The sequence below is a fragment of the Bombina bombina genome, chromosome 4, assembly GCF_027579735.1.
Source record: "Bombina bombina isolate aBomBom1 chromosome 4, aBomBom1.pri, whole genome shotgun sequence".
Classification (NCBI taxonomy): Eukaryota; Metazoa; Chordata; class Amphibia; order Anura; family Bombinatoridae; genus Bombina; species Bombina bombina.
Genome location: NC_069502.1, coordinates 878126522 through 878148844, shown reverse-complemented (window position 1 = coordinate 878148844; position 22323 = coordinate 878126522). Strand labels below are relative to the sequence as shown.

The window sequence follows — 22323 nt, the reverse complement described above, 5'->3', positions numbered from 1 at the left end:
TCAATGCCCTCCTGGCTTGGCCCCAGTTGACAACTCGGGGGTTCATCAGGTTTCAGTCGGACAACATCACGACTGTAGCTTACATCAACCATCAGGGAGGGACAAGAAGCTCCCTAGCTATGATGGAAGTATCAAAGATAATTCGCTGGGCAGAGTCTCACTCTTGCCACCTGTCAGCAATCCACATCCCGGGAGTGGAGAACTGGGAGGCGGATTTCTTAAGTCGTCAGACTTTTCATCCGGGGGAGTGGGAACTTCATCCGGAGGTCTTTGCCCAAATACTTCGACGTTGGGGCAAACCAGAGATAGATCTCATGGCGTCTCGACAGAACGCCAAGCTTCCTCGTTACGGGTCCAGATCCAGGGATCCAGGAGCAGTCCTGATATGTCATAGTGAGAATTTTGTGTTTAATCCTGGAGGCAAGAGGAAGTCAGTGATGGGATTGGCAGAGAGGTGAAGTAGATGAAGAGCGATGTGTAAGGAAGATGAGCCTGGCTGAGTCATTCATTATGGATTTCAAAAAGGGTTAGGCGGCAGCTAGGGAGAACAGAGAGGACAGAATTGCAGTAGTCGAGACGGGAAAGGACGAGAGAGTGGATTAAAATCTTAGTTGTGTCTTGTGTAAGGAAATGTCTAATTTTAGAGATGTTTTTAAGGTTGGGGCGGCAGGATTCAGCCAATGACTGAATTTGAGTAGTGAAAGAAAGATCGGAGTCAAGTGCGACCACAAGACAGCAGGCATGCAGGGTAGGGGTAATGATGGAGCTGTCAACAGTTAGAGAGATTAGGGGTGGAGATTTTGGAAGAAGGGGTGAAAATAAGGACCCCAGTTTTGGAGAGATTTAGTTTGAGGTAGTGAGAGGACATCAGGTTAGCAAGGAAAGAGATAGGTCTGGTGCAGAGAAGTAGATTTGGGTGTCGTCGGCATACAAATGATATTGTAACCCGTGGGACTTAGGGAAACTAATGATGACGTGTAGATTGAGAAGAGAAGGGGACCAAGGACGGAGCCTTGCAGTACACCAACAGAAAGTGGTAACGGGGCAGAGGAAGCCCCAGAGAAGGCGACAATAAAGTTACAGTTAGACAGGTAGGAAGAGAACTACGAGAGGGCTGTGTCACAAATGCTGAAGGATTGGAGGGCTTGGAGCAAAAGAGGGTGGACAAAAGCTGCGGACAGATCAAAGAGGATAAGCAAAGAGAAGTGGCCTTTTGATTTTGCAGTAAATAAGTTGATGGTAACCTTAACGATTGCTGTAACGATTGTGTGATTGCTCTGTGGAGTGATGGGGACGAAATCCAGATTGCAGTGGGTCAAGGAGGGAGTTTAATGTAAGGAAATGGGATAGGTGTGCATATACTAGCTTTTCGAGAAGCTTTGAGACAAGATGGAGTAGGGAAATAGGGCATTAGATGGATTGGGAGGTTGGATCGAGAGAAGGTTTTCTGAGGAGAGGTGTGACCAGTGCATGTTTCAGAGATGAGGTAACTATACAGAGTGAGAGGTTGAAAATGTGTGTTAGTATAGGGGTAAGGGTGGAAGAGAGGGAGCGGAGTAGCTGTGAGGGGATAGGGTCAAGGGGACAGGTAGTGAGGTGAGAGCACAGTTTAAGTGCAGAGACTTCTTCCTCAGTTACAGGGGAGAAAGAGCTACATTTATCGCTATGTGGGTTGTGGTTGATTGCAAGCATTTGAGGAGGTGAGAGAATGGAAGTATGTTGAGATCTGATTTAGTTTCTAATGGAGTTGATTTGCTATTGAAGTAGCTGGTAAAATCTTGAGCTGACAGAGAAGTTGTATTAGGAGGTGGGGGTGGGTGGAGAAGAGTATTGAATGTGGAGAACAGACATTTTGGGTTTGAAGAAAGTAAAGATAAGAGTAGAGAAGTAATGTTGCTTATAGAGATTAATGGCAGAATAGTAGGAGTTCAAGATGAACTTGTAGTGAGCTGAACTCTGAGATTTTCTCCAGTACCGCTTAGCAGTATGGGAACATCTGCATAGGTACCGTGTGAAAGGAGTATGCCAGGGCTGAGGATGAGTGTGTGATGTTTCTATAGTCCTTCTATGGGAGTTAGCAAAGCGTTCCAGGGGAGTAATCTGCACTTTGATTTGGATACATCACCAGTAGTGAACATATTCCAATCTCTGAAATCATGAAGGTTTATTTTGGACAACTTTCCAATTCACTTTTATCTAATTTGCTTTGTTCTCTTGTTATTCTTTGTTCAAAGCTAAAAGTAGGTAGGCACATATGCTAATTTCTAAGCCCTTGAAGGGCCCTCTTATTTTAGTGCATATTGACAGTTTTTCACAGTTACATACTGCTAGTTCATGTGTGCCATATAGATAACTCCCGTGGAGTCAAGTCTGTCAAAATAATTTAAATAAGGGGGAAGCCTGCAGAAGCTTATATACAAGGTAATCAAAGAGATAAGACGTTTAATAATATAAAAGTGTTGGTTATGCAAAACTGGGGAATGGGTAATAAAGGGAGTACTGTATCGATCCTTTTTAAACAATACACATTCAGGAGTAGACTGTCCCTTTAAGCCCTTAATGACAGCAAAAATACCTAATTTGGAAGCATATGTCTCTCATTTCAGCGGGAACACAATGCAATTTCTGCCTCAGGAAATGACAGCCACCATCAATCACTTATGTTGGGCATCCTATTTTGTCATTCACTCTTATGGCAGCAACAATACCACATAATCTTACTTTTAGATTATTCTACTTTACCTGGTAAAGATATTTGGTAAAAGACAAGTCTACCTGATGTGTTTCATAGTTGTGTTGCTATAACACTTGCTATAACACTTTTAAGTTTAAAACCCTTTAAAGTCTATGGGCATTCCATTTTGTCATTCCCCCTTGTCATTCCATACAAAGCAGCTATAATCTCACATAATTTCACTTTCAGAATATGCTACTGTACCTGGGGAACATATCTGGTAAATATCTATTTGATATATCTCATAGTTTTGTTGCTTCAACACTTTTAAATATACATCTCATTAAAGTCTATGGGCAGTTACTGTACCTGGGGAACATATCTGGTAAATATCTATTTGATATTATGTATCATATTGTTGTTGCTATAGCACTTTTAAATGTATTCCCATTATAGTCTATGGGCATTCTATCTTGTCATTCACTCTTGTCATTCCATAGAAAGCAGCTATAATCTGACGTAATCTCACTTTCAGAATATGCTACTGTACCTGGGGAACATATCTGGTAAATATCTATTTGATATGTCTCATATTGTAGTTTCTATAGCACTTTGAAATGTAACCCCATTATAGTCTATGGGCATTCTATCTTGTCATCCACCCTTGTCATTCCATAGAAATCAGCTATAATCTGAAGTAATCTCACTTTCAGAATATGCTACTGTACCTGGGGAACATATCTGGTAAATATCTATTTGATATGTCTCATATTTTAGTTTCTATAGCACTTTTAAATGTAATCCCATTATAGTCTATGGGCATTCCATTTTGTCATTCACCCTTGTCATTCCATAGAAACCAGCTATAATCTAACATAATCTAATTTTTAGAATATGCTACTGTACCTGGGGAACATATCTGGTAAATATCTATTTGATATGTCTGATATTTTAGTTTCTATAGCACTTTTAAATGTAATCCCATTATAGTCTATGGGCATTCCATTTTGTCATTCACCCTTGTCATTCCACAGAAAGCAGCTATAATCTAACAATCTAATTTTTAGAATATGCTACTGTACCTGTGGAACATATCTGGTAAATATCTATATGATATGTCTGATATTTTTGTTGCTATAGCACTTTTAAATGTAATCCCGTTATAGTCTATGGGCATTCCATTTTGTAATTCCATAGAAAGCAGCTATAATCTCACGTAATCTCACTTTCAGAATATGCTACTGTACCTGGGGAACATATCTGGTAAATATCTATTTGATATGTCTCATAGTTTAGTTTCTATAGCACTTTTAAATGTAACCCCATTATAGTCTATGGGCATTCCATTATGTCATTCACCCTTGTCATTCCATAGAAAGCGGCTATAATCTCACATAATCTCACTTTCAGAATATGCTACTGTACCTGGGGAACATATCTCGTAAATATGTACTTGATATGTCTCATAGTTTTGTTGGTTTAGCACTTTTAAATGTAATCCCATTATAGTCTATGGGCATTCCATTTTGTCATTCACCCTTGTCATTCCATAGAAAACAGCTATAATCTGATGTAATCTCACTTTCAGAATATGTTACTGGTTCTGGGGCACATATCTGGTAAATATCTATTTGATATGTCTCATATTTAAGTTTCTATAGCACTTTGAAATGTAACCCCATTATAGTCTATGGGCATTCCATTATGTCATTCACCCTTGTCATTCCATAGAAAGCAGCTATAATCTCACATAATCTCACTTTCAGAATATGCTACTGTACCTGGGGAACATATCTGGTAAATATCTATTTGATATGTCTCATAGTTTTGTTGCTTCAACACTTTTAATTTTACATCCCATTAAAGTCTATGGGCATTCCATTATGTCATTCACCTTTGTCATTTCATAGAAAACAGCTATAATCTGAAGTAATCTCACTTTCAGAATATGCTACTGTACCTGGGGAACATATCTGGTAAATATCTAGTTCATATGTCTCGTATTTCTTCTGTTAAGTGTGATCAGTCCACGGGTCATCATTACTTCTGGGATATTACTCCTCCCCAACAGGAAGTGCAAGAGGATTCACCCAGCAGAGCTGCATATAGCTCCTCCCCTCTACGTCACTCCCAGTCATTCTCTTGCACCCAACGACTAGATAGGATGTGTGAGAGGACTATGGTGATTATACTTAGTTTTATATCTTCAATCAAAAGTTTGTTATTTTAAAATAGCACCGGAGTGTGTTATTATCTCTCTGGCAGAGTTTGAAGAAGACTCTGCCAGAGTTTTTGTTATGATTTTAGCCGGAGTAGTTAAGATCATATTGCTGTTTCTCGGCCATCTGAGGAGAGGTAAACTTCAGATCAGGGGACAGCGGGCAGATGAATCTGCATAGAGGTATGTAGCAGTTTTTATTTTCTGACAATGGAATTGATGAGAAAATCCTGCCATACCGATATAATGTCATGTATGTATACTTTACACTTCAGTATTCTGGGGAATGGTACTTCACTAGAATTACACTGTAAGAAATACATAAAGCTGTTTAATAACTAGAGATTATGTTTAACGTTTTTGCTGGAATGTAAAATCGTTTTCATTTGCTGAGGTACTGAGTGAATAAATGTTTGGGCACTATTTTTCCACTTGGCAGTTGCTTAATCTGTTTTCTGACAGTTTCTGTTCTCCCTCACTGCTGTGTGTGAGGGGGAGGGGCCGTTTTTTGGCGCTTTTACTATGCATCAAATATTTCAGTCAGCAACTCATTGTATTCCCTGCATGATCCGGTTCATCTCTACAGAGCTCAGGAGTCTTCAAAACTTATTTTGAGGGAGGTAATTTCTCTCAGCAGAGCTGTGAGAATTATAGTTTGACTGAGATAAAAAACGTTTATTCTGTAATTTGTTTCCTGCTTTCAGAATTTGTTATCTTTGCTAATGGGATTAAACCTTTGCTAAAGTTGTGTTGTTTACAAGGATTGAGGCTATAACTGTTTCAATTTATTAATTTTCAACTGTCATAGATCTTCTGTGCTTCTTAAAGGCACAGTACGTTTTAATATTATTCTAATTGAATTGTATTTACAAGTTTATTTGCTAGTGTGTTAAACATGTCTGATTCAGAGGATGATACCTGTGTCATTTGTTGCAATGCCAAAGTGGAGCCCAATAGAAATTTATGTACTAACTGTATTGATGCTACTTTAAATAAAAATCAATCTGTACAAATTGAACAAATTTCACCAAACAACGAGGGGAGAGTTATGCCGACTAACTCGCCTCACGTGTCAGTACCTACATCTCCCGCTCAGAGGGAGGTGCGTGATATTGTAGCGCCGAGTACATCTGGGCGGCCATTACAAATCACATTACAGGATATGGCTACTGTTATGACTGAGGTTTTGGCTAAATTACCAGAACTAAGAGGTAAGCGTGATCACTCTGGGGTGAGAACAGAGTGCGCTGATAATATTAGGGCCATGTCAGACACTGCGTCACAGGTGGCAGAACATGAGGACGGAGAACTTCATTCTGTGGGTGACGGTTCTGATCCAAACAGACTGGATTCAGATATTTCAAATTTTAAATTTAAACTGGAAAACCTCCGTGTATTACTAGGGGAGGTGTTAGCGGCTCTGAATGATTGTAACACAGTTGCAATACCAGAGAAAATGTGTAGGTTGGATAAATATTTTGCGGTACCGACGAGTACTGAGGTTTTTCCTATACCTAAGAGACTTACTGAAATTGTTACTAAGGAGTGGGATAGACCCGGTGTGCCGTTCTCACCCCCTCCGATATTTAGAAAAATGTTTCCAATAGACGCCACCACAAGGGACTTATGGCAAACGGTCCCTAAGGTGGAGGGAGCAGTTTCTACCTTAGCTAAGCGTACCACTATCCCGGTGGAGGATAGCTGTGCTTTTTCAGATCCAATGGATAAAAAGTTAGAGGGTTACCTTAAGAAAATGTTTGTTCAACAAGGTTTTATATTGCAACCCCTTGCATGCATTGCGCCGATCACGGCTGCAGCGGCATTCTGGATTGAGTCTCTGGAAGAGAACATTGGTTCAGCTACTCTGGACGACATTACGGATAGGCTTAGAGTCCTTAAACTAGCTAATTCATTCATTTCGGAGGCCGTAGTACATCTTACTAAACTTACGGCGAAGAATTCAGGATTCGCCATTCAGGCACGCAGGGCGCTGTGGCTAAAATCCTGGTCAGCTGATGTTACTTCTAAGTCTAAATTGCTTAATATACCTTTCAAAGGGCAGACCTTATTCGGGCCCGGGTTGAAAGAGATTATCGCTGACATTACAGGAGGTAAAGGCCATGCCCTGCCTCAGGACAAAGCCAAGACTAGACAGTCTAATTTTCGTTCCTTTCGTAATTTCAAAGCAGGAGCAGCATCAACTTCCTCTGCACCAAAACAGGAAGGAGCTGTTGCTCGCTACAGACAAGGCTGGAAACCTAACCAGTCCTGGAACAAGGGCAAGCAGACTAGGAAACCTGCTGCTGCCCCTAAAACAGCATGAATTGAGGGCCCCCGATCCGGGATCGGATCTAGTGGGGGGCAGACTTTCTCTCTTCGCCCAGGCTTGGGCAAGAGATGTTCAGGATCCCTGGGCGCTAGAGATAATATCTCAGGGATACCTTCTGGACTTCAAATACTCTCCTCCAAGAGAGAGATTTCATCTGTCAAGATTGTCAACAATCCAGACAAAGAAAGAGGCGTTTCTACGCTGCGTACAAGAGCTCTTGTTAATGGGAGTAATCCATCCAGTTCCACGATCAGAACAGGGACAGGGGTTTTACTCAAATCTGTTTGTGGTTCCCAAAAAAGAGGGAACTTTCAGACCAATCCTGGACTTAAAGATCCTAAACAAATTCCTAAGAGTTCCATCGTTCAAGATGGAGACTATTCGGACAATTTTACCTATGATCCAAGAAGGTCAGTACATGACCACTGTAGATTTAAAAGATGCTTACCTTCACATACCGATTCACAAAGATCATTATCGGTACCTATAGGTTTGCCTTCCTAGACAGGCATTACCAGTTTGTGGCTCTTCCATTCGGATTGGCTACAGCTCCAAGAATCTTCACAAAGGTTCTGGGTGCTCTTCTGGCGGTACTAAGACCGCGGGGAATCTCGGTAGCTCCATACCTAGACGACATTCTGATACAAGCTTCAAGCTTTCAAACTGCCAAGTCTCATACAGAGTTAGTGCTGGCATTTCTAAGGTCACATGGATGGAAGGTGAACGAAAAGAAAAGTTCACTCGTTCCACTCACAAGAGTTCCCTTCCTGGGGACTCTTATAGATTCTGTAGAAATGAAGATTTACCTGACAGAGGACAGGCTAACAAGACTTCAAAGTGCTTGCCGCACCCTTCATTCCATTCAACACCCGTCAGTGGCTCAATGCATGGAGGTAATCGGCTTAATGGTAGCGGCAATGGACATAGTACCCTTTGCACGCTTACACCTCAGACCACTGCAACTGTGCATGCTAAGTCAGTGGAATGGGGATTACTCAGACTTATCCCCTTCTCTGAATCTGGATCAAGAGACCAGAAATTCTCTTCTATGGTGGCTTTCTCGGCCACATCTGTCCAGGGGGATGCCATTCAGCAGACCAGACTGGACAATTGTAACAACAGACGCCAGCCTTCTAGGTTGGGGTGCCGTCTGGAATTCTCTGAAGGCTCAGGGACAATGGAGTCAGGAGGAGAGTCTCCTGCCAATAAACATTCTGGAATTGAGAGCAGTTCTCAATGCCCTCCTGGCTTGGCCCCAGTTGACAACTCGGGGGTTCATCAGGTTTCAGTCGGACAACATCACGACTGTAGCTTACATCAACCATCAGGGAGGGACAAGAAGCTCCCTAGCTATGATGGAAGTATCAAAGATAATTCGCTGGGCAGAGTCTCACTCTTGCCACCTGTCAGCAATCCACATCCCGGGAGTGGAGAACTGGGAGGCGGATTTCTTAAGTCGTCAGACTTTTCATCCGGGGGAGTGGGAACTTCATCCGGAGGTCTTTGCCCAAATACTTCGACGTTGGGGCAAACCAGAGATAGATCTCATGGCGTCTCGACAGAACGCCAAGCTTCCTCGTTACGGGTCCAGATCCAGGGATCCAGGAGCAGTCCTGATAGATGCTCTGACAGCACCTTGGGACTTCAGGATGGCTTACGTGTTTCCACCCTTCCCGTTGCTTCCTCGATTGATTGCCAGAATCAAACAAGAGAGAGCATCAGTGATTCTAATAGCACCTGCGTGGCCACGCAGGACTTGGTATGCAGACCTGGTGGACATGTCATCCTGTCCACCTTGGTCTCTACCTCTGAAACAGGACCTTCTGATACAGGGTCCCTTCAAACATCAAAATCTAACTTCTCTGAAGCTGACTGCTTGGAAATTGAACGCTTGATTTTATCAAGACGTGGGTTTTTTGAGTCAGTTATTGATACCTTAATACAGGCTAGGAAACCTGTTACCAGAAAGATTTACCATAAGATATGGCGTAAATACCTATATTGGTGTGAATCCAAAGGTTACTCTTGGAGTAAGGTTAGGATTCCTAGGATATTGTCTTTTCTACAAGAAGGTTTAGAAAAGGGTTTATCTGCTAGTTCTTTAAAGGGACAGATCTCAGCTCTGTCCATTCTGTTACACAAACGTCTGTCAGAAGTTCCTGACGTCCAGGCTTTTTGTCAGGCTTTGGCCAGGATTAAGCCTGTGTTTAAAACTGTTGCTCCACCATGGAGTTTAAACCTTGTTCTTAATGTTTTACAGGGCGTTCCGTTTGAACCCCTTCATTCCATTGATATAAAGTTGTTATCTTGGAAAGTTCTATTTTTAATGGCTATTTCCTCGGCTCGAAGAGTCTCTGAATTATCAGCATTACATTGTGATTCTCCTTATTTGATTTTTCATTCGGATAAGGTAGTCCTGCGTACTAAACCTGGGTTCTTACCCAAGGTAGTTACTAACAAGAATATCAATCAAGAGATTGTTGTTCCTTCTTTATGCCCAAATCCTTCTTCAAAGAAGGAACGTCTACTGCACAACCTGGATGTAGTCCGTGCTCTAAAATTTTACTTACAGGCAACTAAGGAATTTCGACAAACGTCTTCTCTGTTTGTCATTTACTCTGGGCAGAGGAGAGGTCAAAAAGCTTCCGCTACCTCTCTTTCTTTTTGGCTTCGTAGCATAATTCGTTTAGCTTATGAGACTGCTGGACAGCAGCCTCCTGAAAGAATTACAGCTCATTCTACTAGAGCTGTGGCTTCCACTTGGGCCTTCAAGAATGAGGCCTCTGTTGAACAGATTTGCAAGGCTGCAACTTGGTCTTCGCTTCATACTTTTTCCAAATTTTACAAATTTGACACTTTTGCTTCATCGGAGGCTATTTTTGGGAGAAAGGTTCTTCAGGCAGTGGTTCCTTCTGTATAAAGAGCCTGCCTATCCCTCCCGTCATCCGTGTACTTTTGCTTTGGTATTGGTATCCCAGAAGTAATGATGACCCGTGGACTGATCACACTTAACAGAAGAAAACATAATTTATGCTTACCTGATAAATTCCTTTCTTCTGTAGTGTGATCAGTCCACGGCCCGCCCTGTTTTTAAGGCAGGTAAATATTTTTTAATTTATACTCCAGTCACCACTTCACCCTTGGCTTTTCCTTTCTCGTTGGTCCTTGGTCGAATGACTGGGAGTGACGTAGAGGGGAGGAGCTATATGCAGCTCTGCTGGGTGAATCCTCTTGCACTTCCTGTTGGGGAGGAGTAATATCCCAGAAGTAATGATGACCCGTGGACTGATCACACTACAGAAGAAAGGAATTTATCAGGTAAGCATAAATTATGTTTTTTGTTGCTATAGCACTTTTAAATGTAATCCCATTATAGTCTATGGGCATTCCATTTTGTCATTCACCCTTGTCATTCCATAGAAAGCAGCTATAATCTCCCATAATTTCATTTTCAGAATATGCTACTGTACCTGGGGAACATATCTGGTAAATATCTACTTGATATGTCTGATAGTTTTGTTGCTATAGCACTTAATGTAATCCCATTAAAGTCTATGGACATTCCATTTTGTAATTAACCCTTGTCATTCCATAGAAAGCAGCAATTATCTTGTGTAATCTCACTTTCAGAATATGCTACTGTACATGGGGAACATATCTCGTAAATATGTACTTGATATGTCTCATAGTTTTGTTGGTTTAGCACTTTTAAATGTAATCCTGTTAAAGTCTATGGGCATTCCATTTTGTCATTCACCCTTGTCATTCCATAGAAAGCAGCGATAATCTCACGTAATATCACTTTCAGAATATGCTACTGTACCTGGGGAACATATCTGGTAAATATCTAGTTCATATATCTCATATTTTTGTTGCTATAGCACTTTTAAATGTAATCCCATTATAGTCTATGGGCATTCCATTTAGTCATTCACTCTTGTCATTCCATAGAAAGCAGCTATAATCTGACGTAATCTCACTTTCAGAATATGCTACTGTACCTGGGGAACATATCTGGTAAATATCTATTTGATATGTCTCATATTTAAGTTTATATAGCACTTTGAAATGTAACCCCATTATAGTTTATGGGCATTTCATTATGTAATTCACCCTTGTCATTCCATAGAAAGCAGCTATAATCTCACATAATCTCATTTTCAGAATATGCTACTGTACCTGGGGAACATATCTGGTAAATATCTATTTGATATGTCTCATAGTTTTGTTGCTTCAACACTTTTAATTTTACATCCCATTAAAGTCTATGGGCATTCCATTTTGTCATTCACCCTTGTCATTCCTTTCAGTAGATCCCATTTTCTGTGTTCTTTTTGTTTCTGGGTAGGATGTGCTGGCTCTCAGCTGCGTAACTAAGTCAATAAATCAGCTATAGGCTGATGTTTTATGCGTGTAATAAATAAGGGCTGTAGTGTGTATGTAACTATGTTTGTGGCTGTGCAATGTGTTTATTGAACTGCATGCTTGAGTATAACTGTTAGTATATGTGTAATGTTTGTGTGATAAATATGTAGCAAATTGTATGAGGAGCAGTGCAATTCCACTTTTCTACATGTTATGTAGCTCCATATTGTGCCTATAAACTGTTTTGTTCTTTATATTAGATTGTGCAGTACTTATGAGGTAGAGGGAATATTCTGTGTGTAAGCTACTGGGGAGGGGCTTTGTGTTTGTGTGTGATTGAGAGGGAACCCCTCTCTAATATATATCTGTATATAAGGTACAGGGAGGGGCTGTGTGTGATGTATAGTCAAAGGGCTATTATAATGTAAAATTACATGCTCTAGTACATAGCTACTCTAATGATATGTGTTTCACCCCCACAAAGGGGTTAAACACATGGTTAAAGCCCTGCTAGAGACCTATTGTGATCCAGTTGTGTGACTAGCACTCACTGGATCAGCGTCGGGTTCTGCTCAGGACCCTTTTGTGCTGCGGGTCCTGAGCAGGTTTTTAAAGGGATATGAAACCTTTTAAAAAAAGTTTCCAATTTACTTCTATTATCAAATTTGCTTTGTTCCATGCTATTCTGTATTGAAGAGATACCTAAGTAGGCACCTGGGGCACTACATGGCAGGGAATAGGGCTGCCATCTAGTGCTCTTGCAAAGGGATACTATTCTTGCAAAACTGCTGCCATATAGTGCTCCAGAAATGAGCTGGCTCCTAAGCATATATCCCTGCTTTTCAACAAAAGATACAAAGAGTAAAAAGAAAAATTGATAATATAAGTAAATTAAAAAGTTGTTTACAATTGTATGCTCTATCTGAATCGTGAAATATATATTTTTTTTGTTTCATATCCCTTTTACTATATGATTAACCCCTTTGCATTGGTTGAACACATATCGTTAGTGTTGCTGGTGTTGAAATTAGTTGTTTTTAAAAGACCATTTAAACACTATAATAGACTAGTACGTCTTTATAATATTCTATATCTGTATATAAGATGCTGCAGAGAGGGTTGTGTGTGTATGGAACCTCTCTACAAAGGTTTTGTAGAAGGTGGCTTTGTTTGAGTGAGAGGGAACCTGTGTGTGATAATATGTATCCCTATAAGGTACTGGGGAGGGGTCTGTACGTGGGAGAGGCAGAGGGAACACACACACACACATATATATATATATATATATATATATATATATATATATATATATATATATAATGTGTGTGTGTTTAGAAGATATTGGGGAGGGGTCTGTGTATATGTGAAGTATAGGGAACTTCATATATATGGTACTGCGGAGGGGGCTTTTGTGTAAGGCAGAGAGAACCTCTTTATAATTATATAAGGTACTGGGGAGGAAGTGTGTGGGTGAGATTCTGTATAATATTATAAATCCAGGGCTCAACATTTCCACTAGCCATTGGCGAGTGGAAATTTAACAGTGGCGAGTGAAAGTTAGTGAGTGAATGTCTACTTATATTATCTAAAGGGATATTATATATCCATGAAAGGGCAAGGAAATATTATTCCTCTTGGGCTATAGGGACCCCATTAGTGCTTAGACTGTTTCTTCTCAGGGTAAACAGGGGCAGAGAGATATTTGAGAACAAAAGTAAAAGTGGAGGGAAAAAAGAGTGAAGAGATATGAGAGAAGAGAGAATGTAAAGAGAAGGGAGGGGGTAAAAAGAGAGGTTGAATAGAGGAGGAAGTAGTGAAAGATAGATGAGAGATAATTATAAAACTTTTTTTTCAGGTCTGCTATGACCTCACATTATTGTCAACACTATCTGCTTTTTCTCAGTTCAACAACTTCCTTTTTTTCTGTCCAGCTGTTGTCTTCCCCAGAGCCCTAGTTTAAGTTGCTAACTGCTATGCACTTATTTTTGTTAATGTATTACTGTATGTAGCATTATTTGATTTATGGTATAAAACAATAATAAGAAATTTTACATTCACTAAACATATGCAAAGGTGGTGGTGGTGGGGGTAGTGGGTGTGGTGTGGGTGGGTGGGATCAAAAGTAGCGAGTATCATTTTAGGCTGGCTAGTAGCTTAGGGCTTGAAATTTTGAGCACCGGGCAGGGAAGCAGCGGTCTGATGACTCCTGCTTGATAAAGGGAGGAGAAGGGCTTGATAATTCGAGCCCTTAGCAGCCAGGAAACATAGAATTGAGGCAGTGACCAAGCAGCAGCCTGATGGTAAGCCAGCCAATAGCAGAAAGTCCCCTGCAGCAATTTCTGGTATGGCTAAAACAAAACCAATCAAATGCATGTGTTCCAGCCAATCAGAGGAGTGCCTACTTTCTATGAAGTTTAACATTGAGGTTGCCTGGTTGCAGATTCTTGTTAATTCCTACGTGTTCTAAATACATAAAACAGCCAGGGGAGGTAGGGAGCTTGCTGGACTTATAACTTTGTTAATGTTGCCGCTCCTACATTCCATGGTAAAGTTTTATAACACATTTTACAGTTCTCTTTCACGTGATTATGACCTCATTAAGGGCGCAATTATGTCCTCATTAACCCAGCGTCAGCACTTTTTAGTCTAATCGAGTGATCACATATACGGCACAGCATTTTGTTTGTTTGGCCTAACTCCATTCCATGGGAATGAGTGATATTTAATTTGGGACACAGATGTGCTATTTATGTACATTCTTAGTCCTTTCTCTCTGGCTTATATGTAAATAAAATGTAAAAAGCTACATATTGTTAGAGAAGTTAAAGGAATAGTCTAGTCAAAATTAAACTTTCATGATTCTGATAGAGAGCATGCAATTTTTTTTTTATTTAAATTTTTTATTGAGGTCCAACAACATACATAGCATAGGCAAGCTAACAGGACAGATAGACATATAGACAAACGTCTGTAAAGTGGTAACATTATCAAGTAGAGCCTGTGATTCACGTCTAACATACAAAAGAAATAAACCATGTTAAAGGTAAACATATGTGAATAAGAATCAAGCGTCCTGTGTATTTAATTCCTGACCTCTTTTATAGCTATGACAAATAATTTCCCAGGTCAAAAAAATATTCACTTTGGTACCAAAAGTATATGAAATATAAGCAATGTGGGACTAGTACAATCTTGATCATTTTTGTCATAAAGGGTAATAAAGGGTGGGAATATCAAAGGCCGCTATCTTATATCCAATATGTAATAAACATTAGGGAGAATTACGATGGAATCTGCGTTCCTTTTGCTTACTTAGTAAACCAAATTGGGGGGAGGGCGGAGCTAAAACTCCAATAACCATGAACGTTCAGGAGGCAGAAGTATAGAAAACATAAAATAAAGTATTGACCCGGCAGGTGAAACAATTGTTGATCAGCGTACTTAGTCCAGTTCACCCACTTATATATATGTCTATAACCCCTAGACCATCTAACTGGCTAAAATAACAGTTGTTCATAATCCCCTTGATGAACTAACATCATGTATATACTAACATTATATAGCGTAGCAAACCTAGTAAATGACATAAATAATATACAGTGTAAAAAAAAAAAAAAGTCAGCCCTAAGAGGTATCTTGTCAGATTGATCCATAAAAACAGTGTGTAACAAAGCTTGAACCAATATTACTATAAATTGGTGGATTATATACAAATTTTTAACAGTGGATATACAGTAAATCTCATCTAGGAGGTGGGAGGCTGTTCCTAAACATAAGGCAACCACAGCGCATATAAAATGCAAAATTTATTGTATAGTTCTCAATACTGTTCTAGGATCCAGATTAGTTAGTGCAAATCACATCCGTAAGGAATAGGATTTCTAATAGATGACCAACATTAACCTATATACCCCGCCATCTCGGCCGCTGACAGTAGGGCAAATACTTGTACTGTCACATTAAGGAAACACCTTAATCCTATGCCAGAATAAAATAAAATCTCTCCTCATAAAAGTGTTGAGTAAATGTGTTAATAATAGCTAAAAGAAAAACCTACTACTCAAATTACTCAATACAGGTAGATCTTACTTTCTCAACAGGTTCAGAGTCTGTAGGTGCACAACTTGCTATAGTGATTGGTTTGTAGTATTATACTGATATAGCACAAATTCAGTATAGTGTTAATGAGCTATTATAAATATGACAGGGAGACCAGCTTCCAAGAGAGTGTGATATCCAAGAATGGAGCGACAGCCGTTATGTGACCTGTACATACATCTAAACTATTACATTTGTTTATAAAATAGCCTATTCAGGCATCAAAGTGTAATGCCATGCATAGCAGACTAATATTAGTAGAAGCCGTAATACCAAAAAAAAAGATGTTTACCTACATATAATTTAGCGCTCTAACTACATCAAATGTAAATTGATAGCTACTGGTTACACATGGAGCAATGCTGCAATAGCGAGCACCCTAGGATCAAACAACACATCTACGAAGGCAACCCTCCTATATCTATAAATAAATGAGATAAGCCCCACAGACATTGCATATTGTAAATATAACACAAACAAGAATTTTACATAGAATGCAAATCAAATCTATTCTTTAGTGGAGTCACTGGGTAGTCACTGAATCGTCTCTAGGTAGCAGAAAAATCCTGTGTATTGAGACCTCTCATAAACGGCATCTGTCTCTCTGGTTTACAAAAGATTTGCTAGAAACGGAGCAGATTTTATCTTCATTGTATGATGGGTTTACTACTAAAGGTAAAGTCTCTGAATTGGGACTACTAACAAACACATCATATGTCTCTATGATAGGGCAGTAGTCCCGGATCACCAATCATATTTACCCCACTCCGTGTCTGTCAGTTGGCCTCACGCTGGCTTGTGCCTTAAGCATAAGGTAAGGAGGCTGCTTTCTAAAGGAGCTGCAAGCCCCTAGCTGTTCAGGTTCCGCTGGAGGAGTGGAGCCGGATTGGAGAGATGATGGTCCTGGGCCACATGCATTGAGAGCAGGTACCGTAATGATCTCGGTCAACCAAGTGTTCCGTGGGTTCGGGCTGTTATTCACGCCGATCTGTGGTGTCTGTAGCACAATGTCTGTGACAGTGTTCTCCCCCTTTAGTTCACTGCTGCATGTGTGATAGGTGTCACAGCTTGGGGGATGCGGATATCCCAAACCACGGGAGGCGAATGGAACAACTACAAGCAGGACTCCACAAAATGAGCTCGCCCTGCCGGACCACTCTTTCCCATGTAAGTTCTTCTTAGGTGGGCCCGAAACCCTCAATTTAGGTATACAAACCCCAGGTGCTTCCCCAGTAAGGGAATAGAGGGTCGGGAGATGCGCAAAGAAGGTTTGCGGTTCATAAACACGTGGGGCACTTTAGTGGCGTCGGACCGCATGGACCTCTGTCTGTAAGGGTTAGTTGCAACGTGCTGCCGAAGTATCTGGTGCTCCACTCCTCCCGAAGGGCTCACCTCAGCACACTCGGCGCCTATTTGTGTCACAGCTCTCTGCACCCAGCGAGCTGCTTGCTCCGTCGCCCCTTCTGTATTTGGGCCGATACTATCTTCTGACAGGGTCAGACGGGATGTATCAGCTTTGCAGATTTTAGGTGCCTGGGTCGAGTACTTGAGTGGTTCTGGCAAAGGCTGTGCCTCTCTTTTCACTTTAGTGCAAACACCCTTTAGGGATGTGAATTCCTCTTGTAGTACTTCGTGAAGGCTGAGGAAGTGTGCATCTAGCATGGCTTTCACTTCATTCAGGAATATTTTGGTATTTAGCGCCATATTGGAAAAAACAAAATGCAAATCTCCGGCAGGCGTATCAGACCTTTCACTGATTGCAAACAGTAAAGTACCCGTTGAAGTAAGGGGTGACTAAAGTTTTTCCTGCTCTTTGTCAAAAGTTATGGTTAACGAGCTGTCCAGTTACTATAGAACTGGTTTGGTAACCCAGGGTCCTGGGGGGTATATTGGCGGCAGCCTTGACAACACTATCAGTCTAGAGAGGCCTCTCAGTCTCGTGGCTAGCTGTAATGCAATCAGCTGAGGAACATAGGTAATCCGTTATGAGTAAGATGACTCCAGGCTCTTCTTGGATAGCATCAGGAAGTGTAACTATGATTCCCAAAAAGAAAATTAAATTATAGTTGAAATATAACTCTAAAATAACTTGTAAGACCTGGAGCTTCTCAAACACACGTCCTACCGCAACAGCTATAGGCTCCGCCCCCCAGAGCATGCAATTTTAAGCAACTTGGACACCAATAAGCAAGCACTACCCAGGTGCTGAACCAAAAATGGGCTGGCTTCTAAGCTTACATTCCAGCCTTTTCAAATAAAGATACCAAGAGATCAAAGAAAAATTGATACTTGGAGTAAATTAAAAAGTTGCTTTAAATTGCATTCTCTATCTGAATAATGAAAGTTTACTTTAGACTAGACTATTCCTTTAATGTAAACCGCCTATGACAATGAACTGTTCATGAGACCATTTCTCTCTCTCTCTCTCTCTCTCTCTCTCTCTCTCTCTCTCTCTCTCTGTTTAGGCTCTTGTTACTGTGAAGATCACATACAATACACATCACTGCGTTTGCCAGTAAAGGAGAAACATTATAAGAATATCTGACAGATTCAGTTGCGCTGAACAAGACAATGTCTGACAAGACCGAGAACCAAACCTCAGACTTTCCTGATGCAAACGGAGGTAAGCAGGACGTCATATGCATGTCACCTGGTTTTGTCATCCTAATAGGATAATATTTACAGCAACCAACCAGAAAGGGACATAGGGGTTGGTAGTATATTGGTAACGTACAGAAGTTTCTACTAAGCAATGTATAAAAACCATGCTTTAGTCTTGTTGTTAATGACAAGATCAGCACCATGTGCTCCATGCCCAGTGTCAATCTCTGTGCGTAAAGAGCGCTTGTTGGTAAGTAAGCTCCATGCATAGTGTAGCTACCAATCGGCTATTGCACATGTTGCCCATTTCATATATACAAAATGTTTTAACATGTTTTTGTTTGTGCAATGCAAAGTGCCTAAAAAAACAATGTCTTACTTTAGTATGCTTTAATAGTACGACACCAGCTTATGAAATCACAGTGCAATCTATACATGACAGCAGTGCTGGTCATCAGAGTATACTGAAGTAGGCTCACAAGCATGCTCTATTAATGGCAGCAGTGTTTGTTGTTAGAGCATTTAAAGATATTTCTCCAACATAGGTGTGTCCGGTCCACGGCGTCATCCTTACTTGTGGGATATTCTCTTCCCCAACAGGAAATGGCAAAGAGCCCAGCAAAGCTGGTCACATGATCCCTCCTAGGCTCCGCCTACCCCAGTCATTCTCTTTGCCGTTGCACAGGCAACATCTCCACGGAGATGGCTAAGAGTTTTTTGGTGTTTAAATGTAGTTTTTATCCTTCAATCAAGTGTTTGTTATTTTAAAATAGTGCTGGTATGTACTATTTACTCTGAAACAGAAAAGAGATGAAGATTTCTGTTTGTAAGAGGAAGATGATTTTAGCAAACGTTACTAAAATCGATTGCTGTTTCCACACAGGACTGTTGAGATGAAGTAACTTCAGTTGGGGGAAACAGTTTGCAGACTCTTCTGCTTGAGGTATGACTGGCCACATTTCTAACAAGACTTTGTAATGCTGGAAGGCTGTCATTTTCCCTATGGGGACCGGTAAGCCATTTTCTAAGTTTAAGTAAAAGAATAAAGGGCTTCATAAGGGCTTATAAAACTGGTAGACATTTTTCTGGGCTAAAACGATTACTTTACTAAACATATTTGGCAGATTATAACTCTTATAGGCCTAGATTTAGAGTTCGGCGGTAGCCGTCAAAACCAGCGTTAGAGGCTCCTAACGCTGGTTTTGGGCGCCCGCTGGTATTTGGAGTCAGTGATTAAAGGGTCTAACGCTCACTTTTCAGCCGCGACTTTTCCATACCGCAGATCCCCCTACGCCATTTGCGTAGCCTATCTTTTCAATGGGATCTTCCTAACGCCGGTATTTAGAGTCGTTTCTGCAGTGAGCGTTAGAGCTCTAACGACAAGATTCCAGCCGCCTGAAAATAGCAGGAGTTAAGAGCTTTCTGGCTAACGCCGGTTTATAAAGCTCTTAACTACTGTACCCTAAAGTACACTAACACCCATAAACTACCTATGTACCCCTAAACCGAGCTCCCCCCACATCGCCGCCACTCGATTAAAAATTTTAACCCCTAATCTGCCGACCGCCACCTACGTTATACTTATGTACCCCTAATCTGCTGCCCCTAACACCGCCGACCCCTATATTATATTTATTAACGCCTAATCTGCCCCCCTCAACGTCGCCGACACCTGCCTACACTTATTAACCCCTAATCTGCCGAGCGGACCGCACCGCTACTATAATAAAGTTATTAACCCCTAACCCGCCTCACTAACCCTATCATAAATAGTATTAACCCCTAATCTGCCCTCCCTAACATCGCCGACACCTACCTTCAATTATTAACCCCTAATCTTCCGATCGGAGCTCACCGCTATTCTAATAAATGTATTAACCCCTAAAGCTAAGTCTAACCCTAACACTAACACCCCCCTAACTTAAATATAATTTACATATAACGAAATAAATTAACTCTTATTAAATAAATTATTCCTATTTAAAGCTAAATACTTACCTGTAAAATAAACCCTAATATAGCTACAATATAAATTATAATTATATTTTAGCTATTTTAGGATTAATATTTATTTTACAGGCAACTTGGTATTTATTTTAACTAGGTACAATAGCTATTAAATAGTTAAGAACTATTTAATAGCTACCTAGTTAAAATAATTACAAAATTACCTGTAAAATAAATCCTAACCTAAGATATAATTAAACCTAACACTACCCTATCAATAAAATAATTAAATAAACTACCTACAATTACCTACAATTAACCTAACACTACACTATCAATAAATTAAATAAACACAATTGCTACAAATAACTACAATTAAATAAACTAGCTAAAGTACAAAAAATAAAAAAGAACTAAGTTACAGAAAATAAAAAAATATTTACAAACATAAGAAATATATTACAACAATTTTAAACTAATTACACCTACTCTAAGCCCCCTAATAAAATAACAAAGCCCCCCAAAATAAAAAATTCCCTACCCTATTCTAAATTAGAAAAGTTACAAGCTCTTTTACCTTACCAGCCCTGAACAGGGCCCTTTGCGGGGCATGCCCCAAGAAGTTCAGCTCTTTTGCCTGTAAAAGAAAACATACAATACCCCCCCCCCCCCAACATTACAACCCACCACCCACATACCCCTAATCTAACCCAAACCCCCCTTAAATAAACCTAACACTAAGCCCATGAAGATCTTCCTACCTTGTCTTCACCATACCAGGTTCACCGATCCGTCCTGGCTCCGATATCTTCATCCAACCCAAGCGGGGGCTAGACATCCACTGAAGAAGTCCAGAAGAGGGTCCAAAGTCTTCCTCCTATCCGGCAAGAAGAGGACATCCGGACCGGCAAACATCTTCTCCAAGCGGCATCTTCGATCTTCTTCCATCCGGTGCGGAGCGGGTCCATCTTGAAGCAGGCGACGCGGATCCATCCTCTTCTTCCGATGTCTCCCGACGAATGACGGTTCCTTTAAGGGACGTCATCCAAGATGGCGTCCCTCGAATTCCGATTGGCTGATAGGATTCTATCAGCCAATCGGAATTAAGGTAGGAATTTTCTGATTGGCTGATGGAATCAGCCAATCAGAATCAAGTTCAATCCGATTGGCTGATCCAATCAGCCAATCAGATTGAGCTCGCATTCTATTGGCTGTTCCGATCAGCCAATAGAATGCGAGCTCAATCTGATTGGCTGATTGGATCAGCCAATCGGATTGAACTTGATTCTGATTGGCTGATTCCATCAGCCAATCAGAAAATTCCTACCTTAATTCCGATTGGCTGATAGAATCCTATCAGCCAATCGGAATTCGAGGGACGCCATCTTGGATGACGTCCATTAAAGGAACCGTCATTCGTCGGGAGACATCGGAAGAAGAGGATGGATCCGCGTCGCCTGCTTCAAGATGGACCCGCTCCGCACCGGATGGAAGAAGATCGAAGATGCCGCTTGGAGAAGATGTTTGCCGGTCCGGATGTCCTCTTCTTGCCGGATAGGAGGAAGACTTTGGACCCTCTTCTGGACTTCTTCAGTGGATGTCTAGCCCCCGCTTGGGTTGGATGAAGATATCGGAGCCAGGACGGATCGGTGAACCTGGTATGGTGAAGACAAGGTAGGAAGATCTTCATGGGCTTAGTGTTAGGTTTATTTAAGGGGGGTTTGGGTTAGATTAGGGGTATGTGGGTGGTGGGTTGTAATGTTGGGGGGGGGGTATTGTATGTTTTCTTTTACAGGCAAAAGAGCTGAACTTCTTGGGGCATGCCCCGCAAAGGGCCCTGTTCAGGGCTGGTAAGGTAAAAGAGCTTGTAACTTTTCTAATTTAGAATAGGGTAGGGAATTTTTTATTTTGGGGGGCTTTGTTATTTTATTAGGGGGCTTAGAGTAGGTGTAATTAGTTTAAAATTGTTGTAATATATTTCTTATGTTTGTAAATATTTTTTTATTTTCTGTAACTTAGTTCTTTTTTATTTTTTGTACTTTAGCTAGTTTATTTAATTGTAGTTATTTGTAGCAATTGTGTTTATTTAAT

The 22323-nt window shown here is 40.7% G+C and overlaps 1 protein-coding gene across 1 annotated transcript in view; it reads left to right on the top strand.

The window, feature by feature from the left end:
- Positions 1-22323, top strand: part of LOC128657409 (gastrula zinc finger protein XlCGF26.1-like) — a 60404-nt gene that overhangs the window by 24592 nt on the left and 13489 nt on the right. Inside the window, exon 2 of the mRNA XM_053711748.1 lies at positions 18150-18307. Coding sequence (XP_053567723.1) covers positions 18256-18307 — 52 coding nt within the window. The 5' untranslated portion in view covers positions 18150-18255. The remainder of the gene's footprint in view (positions 1-18149; positions 18308-22323) is intronic.